This window comes from Clupea harengus, chromosome 21 (assembly GCF_900700415.2).
Source record: "Clupea harengus chromosome 21, Ch_v2.0.2, whole genome shotgun sequence".
Classification (NCBI taxonomy): Eukaryota; Metazoa; Chordata; class Actinopteri; order Clupeiformes; family Clupeidae; genus Clupea; species Clupea harengus.
Window position 1 is genome coordinate 4,342,352 of NC_045172.1, and position 6,949 is coordinate 4,349,300.

Genomic DNA, 6,949 nt, shown 5'->3' on the forward strand with positions numbered 1-6,949 from the left:
AACCACCTGATCCTCCTGTTTATTTTTAATAACCCTGAATAATTCATTTGCGAGTTGAGGCCGTGACGGCTGCGGTACCTGTGCAGGTGACATGGAGATGAGCTAGGTGATGTGACTGAGGAGGGGCTTAAGGAGCTTCATTACCTGTGGTCTCTGGCTGCTTCTGACAAAACACCTATGAAAATGACCCTGACAGTGAAAAGCTATTGTGCTCTCTCGGTCTGTCTCTCGCTCTTTCTCTCGCAAACATAAACACACAAAGAAATGAATTGTGTCTTTGAAGGATGTGTAAACAAGGTTGTATTGACTTGGAACCTTGACCAAAACCTTCTTGAAGAAGACATTTTTGTGGAGGTCTCCATGTGCACTTTCAGCACTGACATTAGATGTCATTGATGCTAGTGGGGGAGACTAACATCCAACAAATGTTTTTTGAAACACAGAAATGATAGGAAATATAGCTGCAGGCAGCAATGGCGGGTTCCTCCTCAACATTCCAATCATTACAAAATTGACATGACACTGACATGTATTTCATACATGTACACAACATTGGACAGATAATTGGATCAATGGCTGATTTGAAGTCATTTTTTTAAATTATTCACAAATTGTCACTGTCGAGAAATATCCATGCTGGTGACATTATGGGTTCTTGAGACTTTGTGAACCAGGGAAAAATGTAAATTCTGCACAATTTGTCACTGTATAGAAAAATCCATGCTGCAGACTTACCAATGGGATATTCAATTTGAAATGCAATACTGTCAAGATCCACAAGCTTCAAGCTAAGGAGAGAGCGGGGCCTTGGTCAGGCCACAATGTCATGAAATGGTGTGTGTGCGTCTTGCCAAGTGTTTGGTGTGTCAGGTGAAAGTTTGTGTCTGTGAGAATTGGGGCAAGCCGCACGGGGAGCGAAGGAGGAGAGAGGGAGACATTACACTGGAAATGGTGGTAGCAATTAGCCAAGCATGCATGTTTCAAATATTCACCAAAAATCTACTTTTCATCTTACAGTCAACTTTTTTTCAGATTTGTGTACTAAACATTCTCAAGTGTCTTCATATGAACTTGTGATTGAATCAGAGTATCACTTTTTGAATGAAAAATGTGTAAAGCATTATTTTAGCGTTAGCGATTAATGCAATCTGCTTTATATCAATCATTTTTGAAGATATGAAGTTGCCTTTGCACATGGGGACATGTTGTAGTGTCTTCCACGTGCATACCAAGTTTGGCGTTGATATCTGAAATATTTGCTGAGATATCACTTCACTTCCTGTTTGATGGCTTTTCTGCTGAAATTCAGTGGCTGTACCGGACAAACGGTTGTGAGGATCAAAATTCTGTTGGATAAATGTTGTGAGGCTTGGTCTGAAGATCATCTCTGGTGATTTTGAAGAAGATTTGACAAAAATTGTAGGAGTGGAGGCCTTTCAAAGGTTTTTGATAAAACCGGGAATTGCGGAAAATCTATATAACCGGAAATTGACGGCATAGGGTGTGTTGAATTCGTCTTGATCCAGGGAATCCAATGGTACCTCATTTTTGAAAATTGGTCAAACGGTTCAAAAGTTACAGTGTTAACAAAAGTCCAACTTTGACCCGTTGGTGGCGCTAGTGTGGTCTAGTGGGAGACATGAAACTTGGTGTGAGTGAAGAAGGGACTGTCCTTAATGAGTGTGCCAAATTTCAGAAAAAGTTACCATACGGTTCTAGGGCCTGCCATTGACTTCAATGGTACAAGAATAATAATAATACCTACAATAACAATAGGTTTCCTCCTGACGGAGGAACCCTAATAATCCAGGCAATACCACCACACCAGTGACAGGAGCCTCTCAATTTGGCAAGAACACCACTCCTTAGTAAGATATATCCAGTAAGCACACACGTTCTCCAACTTGACACATACTTCCTTTTTCCCCTTTCTCCACTTTTTCTCTGAAGTGTCAGCTCTGTTGACCCATCCCCTCTTTTCAACGCAGCGTCTTGTGCCACAGGTCGAAGCACGGCACAGCGTGGAGCCGGACGTACTTCTGCCCGCCGCTGGAGCATTCCAGGCAACCGTAGACGGTCTCGCGCCGCTGCTGGCCCATGCCGCACAGAGCACAGGGGCCCTTTGAGATGTTGTGGTTGAGCAGGTTGACGCGGGTGTGGTTGCTCTCGCGCAGATAGGTCGTGGATACGTCCGTCATGCTAGCTGCCTTCTCGTAATAGTCCGTGGTGGCAACATCGTCCAGGAACGTGTCCGAGTGGGTGAGCTGCTCGAATGTCCTGTCATCTATGAGAGGGAGCGATGGGTAGGAATAAAACAAAACACTTTCTTTGTCAGTACATGGACAAGCAAATATTGTCTCTGTATTTACTTTGAAATGTTTGGTTGGAGGTATTTGTGATTGAATCAAAGTACGGAATTTCTGCTTCGGACCTCTTTACTCAGGGACGTTTTTTTAGATGTTAATGACTAATTATCCTTTCTGAAGGCCATTTGTCATTTTTACCTAAAGGTACACACTAAGGACTTCCTTGAAAAGTGAAATTCAAATTTCTGTTGAAGGTACAGAGTAAACACGGATGAAGGAAAACGTCAGTAGTTCACCTGCTCTGAATGGGTTTCCGTAGATGATTCCAGAAAGGAACCTCCTGAGACGGCCAAAGTGGAAGCGCCCAATGAAACCGCCCAGCTGCTCTCTAATCTGCTCCCTCTCAAAGCCACCACAGGACTCTGGAGCTACACAGATGTCTGACCACAACACACACAGGCACGAGTGACCACACACACACACACACACACACACACACACACACACACACACACACCAACATAGCATTTATGCTTAGATGGGAATGCGATGAGCTCTGACTTGGAGCAACTTTAGTCAGGAGGCTAGTGATGTATTACCATAAGACATATCCCAAGTAAGCCATGAAAACTTCTGTGATAGACACCTGTAGGAGAATTGGCTATGTTGGGCCCACATTGAACATATTTTACAACACATTAGGTCTTTTACAGAATGACCTAATGGTGAACTTGATCCTTAAAAGTTGACTTATAAGATAGAAAACCATGCTGTCTCTCATTCATTATGGGACATGCATACATTTCACCAAAATTAAATTCCTTTTTCACTCTTCTTTTCACAATTTCTACTGGCAGTGACAGTATTAGCCTACTCACCAAGTCTTCCATCAAGTCGCACATACAGGTCAAAGACACTATATGCAATTGTTGTGTGAGCTGGAATCACAATGGCTTTGTCACGGCCTTTGGGGTTGCGCCCATCATCTATCTGAAACTGTTTGAAAGAAATTTAGATTGATTTGATTGTAGAAGTTTTTCCACTGGTTAAGATTTTGTACATATTTATTATGATATTTGAAATGTATGGTTGTGCATGCTTGTGTGTGCTTCTCTTTTTTTCTCTCTCTCTCTTTGTGTGTGTGTGTGTGTGTGTTCTGTGTTTGTACTTACTCTCATAGTAGTCCCTCGCATGCCAGCATGAACTGTAAGGGAACACTGGCGCGTGGTGCGAATGCTCTCCATGACGACACACAGCACAGTTCTCCCACTGTCCTTTGATTGGCGGATGAGGCAGTGTTCAAGATCCACCTTTCTGTGGTAGAGAAGGTAAGACAGTCAAATGGCTGACTTTTTGTAAGTCATAATGCAATTACAGCTTGCCGTGATAAAAGTTTGTGACAAAAACCAGACAGACACCTTGAGTTGAGCTCTCTGAGTAGAGTGGGAACTTCCACCTCGTGTTTGGTCACTATGCCAAAGGAGGCTTTGACGGCCACAGAGTCAGAACCAGTGATGTTGAAGCCCACATCGTTCATCAGGTGATTCCCCAGCCTGCCATTCAGGGCCACGTCTGACTTGTCCTCATAGTTCAGCAGCTGGTATGAGGAAACACCTGAGTGGGGACAAGATGTTAAAGTCACAATGATGTGTATTAGTAGTTACATATTGATTAAATATGATGAAGATAAACTGACGACAATATTTAATGGATCTTAGCTTAACTGTACGTTTTCAGTGTAGCCTACAAATGTTGTCTTGCTGCGTTCTTATAAACTTCCAAATTGATGTCCACTGTACTGTACCAATTTAGTTTTCTTCTCCATCTATTTTTCCATACTGCTTTTTTTCTTACCAGCTGTGATCTCCTTTTCTCCCACGAGTATGTCTTTCAGTGAGAATGGGGAAGAGCCATACTTGTTTTTCTTCCAGAAGTGTCTCCTTCTCTTTCTGGTCACCAGGCTGAGAGGTTGATACCGGTCGGCTTCGCTGAGACTGGGCACAGGGATGAGCCTGCCTGTGTCGCCCACCTGTTTGACGAAGTTCTTGGTGGCTGCGGCGAACATGGTGGAAATGTCAAAAGGCTCAGGATACCGACTGCCTGGTAAACATGGCTGTGTGTCCTCCGTTTGCTTAATGTTCCGAGCTCAGAGGATCCTCAGCGGCTGAGTTCGTTAGCGATAGTGAAACGTGATGTTGTATCCTTCCTGTCTAAAGCTAACCCAATCAATTATGTAGGTTCCTGTAAGGTGATAGGGAACACATAGTCACATGCGGCGTGTCAAGATGATTGTCATCCCCTGCCCAGTGGCACAGTCCTCCAACAGAGAACAACATCCTCACTCTTTTTATCTTGAGGGGTTTTAAGCATTCGCACTGGTTATGACAGCATTTGTCCACTCTGATACCCCACTTTCAAAACAATTAAAACACAGGCTGAAAGAAGAAGCTGACCAGCCAAAATGACAAATTTTGTTTTTTTAAATACTCTTACACACATAAAACATTAAAAAACATACAAAAAAAGAAAATCTTTCCCTCTAACAACACAACTTGTAGTCAAACTAATATATTGTTTCAATCAATCGTCGCACAATAGACAACAAAATACTGCTATCAATATGAACCTTTTCAACCTTAATTTGCACTATATGCCTATGCCGTTTGTGACTTTACATAGTTATAGTATGTGCCAAAATACTAGCAAGCATATCACTGCATACTAGCAAGCATATCACTGCATTAGCATTTAGCAGAGATAACAAACCCTGCTGCACTCTGCACCTACACCTTGTTTGAGTTGCCCTGTTGAAATACTGTAAAAAAGAGATATTTTATAAGAAAGTTTTCTTTGTTAATTTTATTGTTGTGTGCAGGCCTTTTGTTTTTAGTCTGTCTATGAAATCTGTGTTAACCGTTTTGAAAAAGGGTGTAAAAAATGTGTGAAACCAATAAAAATGTTTTTGCTAAAGAGAAGATTTCTGCAGTGGTGGTGATGAAGATCAAGTGGATCCCAGTTTCATTAAGCGTTTCATTAAGTCTTAGCGATCGAGGAAAACTGTAGTATACCTTGCACTGTTCAAAATTTGTGAAGGGGCCACATAATGATATATTAAATGTAATGTGTGGATGCATGAGACTGCCACTTGCAGTAGCTTGAGCCTGGCAGATAGATAAACCACATGTTATGTTCTACAGCCGCAGGAACATCTGGAACATCTGTTCAATCATTGGCTCATTTCGGTCGTCTTCGTCAGAGAGGGGCACACGTGCTGTGATGAAGAGGTTGCAGTTTTGTGTGTGTGTGTGTGTGTGTGTGTATGAGAGAGAGAGAGAGAGAGTGTGTGTGTGTGTGTATTTGTGTGTTTGTGCGTGTGGGTGCACATTTGTGAGTGTGTGTGTGTTTGTGTGTGTGCATTTGTGTGTGTGTGAGTCTGTGTGTTTGTGGTGAAGAAGTGAGTCTATGTACATGCTGGGGAGAGTTCAAGTCTCCTAAAACATGTACAGTAAAGTGGTGAATGGACCATAAATGTCATTTCAATACCTATACTATATCTGTGGCTGACTCTGCCCAGGCCAACCTCGTTAAACGTTTCCTTCATACAGGGAGGCCTGTGCAGTGAGTTGTGGCAACCAAGGTGAGCCAGTGTCAGATCTACTGTATATGAAGCTCTGATCCCAGACCAGCTGCTGTTTCTTAGTTGGCCCACATGCTGTTTCTCACTGTTGTCTACTTGTTGCTGCTTCTTGTCCATTTGTATTCATATTATTATTTTTTTCATCTATCTCCGTGCTTGTAAGAACTTTAGCTATGGCATTTTCATTATTGTATCACTTGCCTATTTCTTGTTGTCTAATACATTTGCACTTGGCATTCCTTCAATTTCTCGCATCCATTTGGGCCTTTTTGAGGTACTCACTTTCAACGTTGTCACAGTATTACCCCACATTGACATATTTTGTCCTCTAACTAATGTCTCATTGGATGAGGGATTCTGACCAATGGCTGAATGTAAATAAATATGAATAAATATTATTATTATTTGTTACTCAATAAATTAATTGGTTCTGCTTACTGAAACTCAGCCCATATTTCCTCTCTGCTGTTCACTGGTCTTTCATGTCTTGTACTGACACACTCCCCTTTTTCTCCTGTTCTCAAAGGCCTTTTCTTGTGGTGCTTGAGGTGAAGCAGTCTTCTATTTGCAACGGAGCGCCATACTGGTGTGGTCTCATCCACATCACGACCCACCTCTTTCCTCAGGAGCGGTTCCTGAATACTTAATGCCCATGACCTCACGTTGCCTAGCCTCCCGTAATTTCCCCCGTTGGGTGGAGAATGGACAGGGAAATGGGTGATTTGTTTGAAGGAGCACTCCCTAAACAACTCTAATGGCAGAAAAGGGAGCTCATCCAGGGAGAATGCGAACCTGGCGTGCAGGCGTTTACAGTGGGCCTTTGTGGGGTGTGATGCAGGTCACTGACTTACAGAGGCAATTTTGATGACAGAGCAAAGCATGTAGGAAACTCACCCAAAACAGCGTAATGAGTCATTTGTGTACAGTAGAGGTGGCTGTTGAGAAGGGAGGGGAGAGAGAGAGAGAGAGAGAGAAGAGGGTGTGAGAGAAGTGATATAAATAATTC

The 6,949-nt window shown here is 42.6% G+C and overlaps 1 protein-coding gene across 1 annotated transcript; it reads right to left on the reverse strand.

Moving 5' to 3' along the window:
- Positions 1–1,824: 1,824 nt before the first annotated feature.
- Positions 1,825–5,087, reverse strand: pjvk (pejvakin). Its single transcript, XM_031558947.2, has 5 exons — positions 4,161–5,087; positions 3,725–3,920; positions 3,479–3,620; positions 3,185–3,302; positions 1,825–2,284 (listed from the first exon to the last, which is right to left on the reverse strand). The coding sequence occupies exons 1-5, from the start codon at positions 4,369–4,371 to the stop codon at positions 1,980–1,982; spliced, it is 972 nt and encodes a 323-aa protein (XP_031414807.1). The 5' UTR covers positions 4,372–5,087; the 3' UTR covers positions 1,825–1,979.
- Positions 5,088–6,949: the final 1,862 nt, after the last annotated feature.

Coding starts and splice junctions, on each gene's coding strand:
- pjvk (XM_031558947.2), bottom strand. CDS start 4,371: ATGTTCGCCGCAGCCACCAAGAACTTCGTCAAACAGGTGGGCGACACA. Junction 3,921..4,160: donor AGAAAAGGAGATCACAGCTG/GTAAGAAAAAAA, acceptor GTCCCCACTCAG/GTGTTTCCTCATACCAGCTG. Junction 3,621..3,724: donor CTCAGAGAGCTCAACTCAAG/GTGTCTGTCTGG, acceptor TCTCTACCACAG/AAAGGTGGATCTTGAACACT.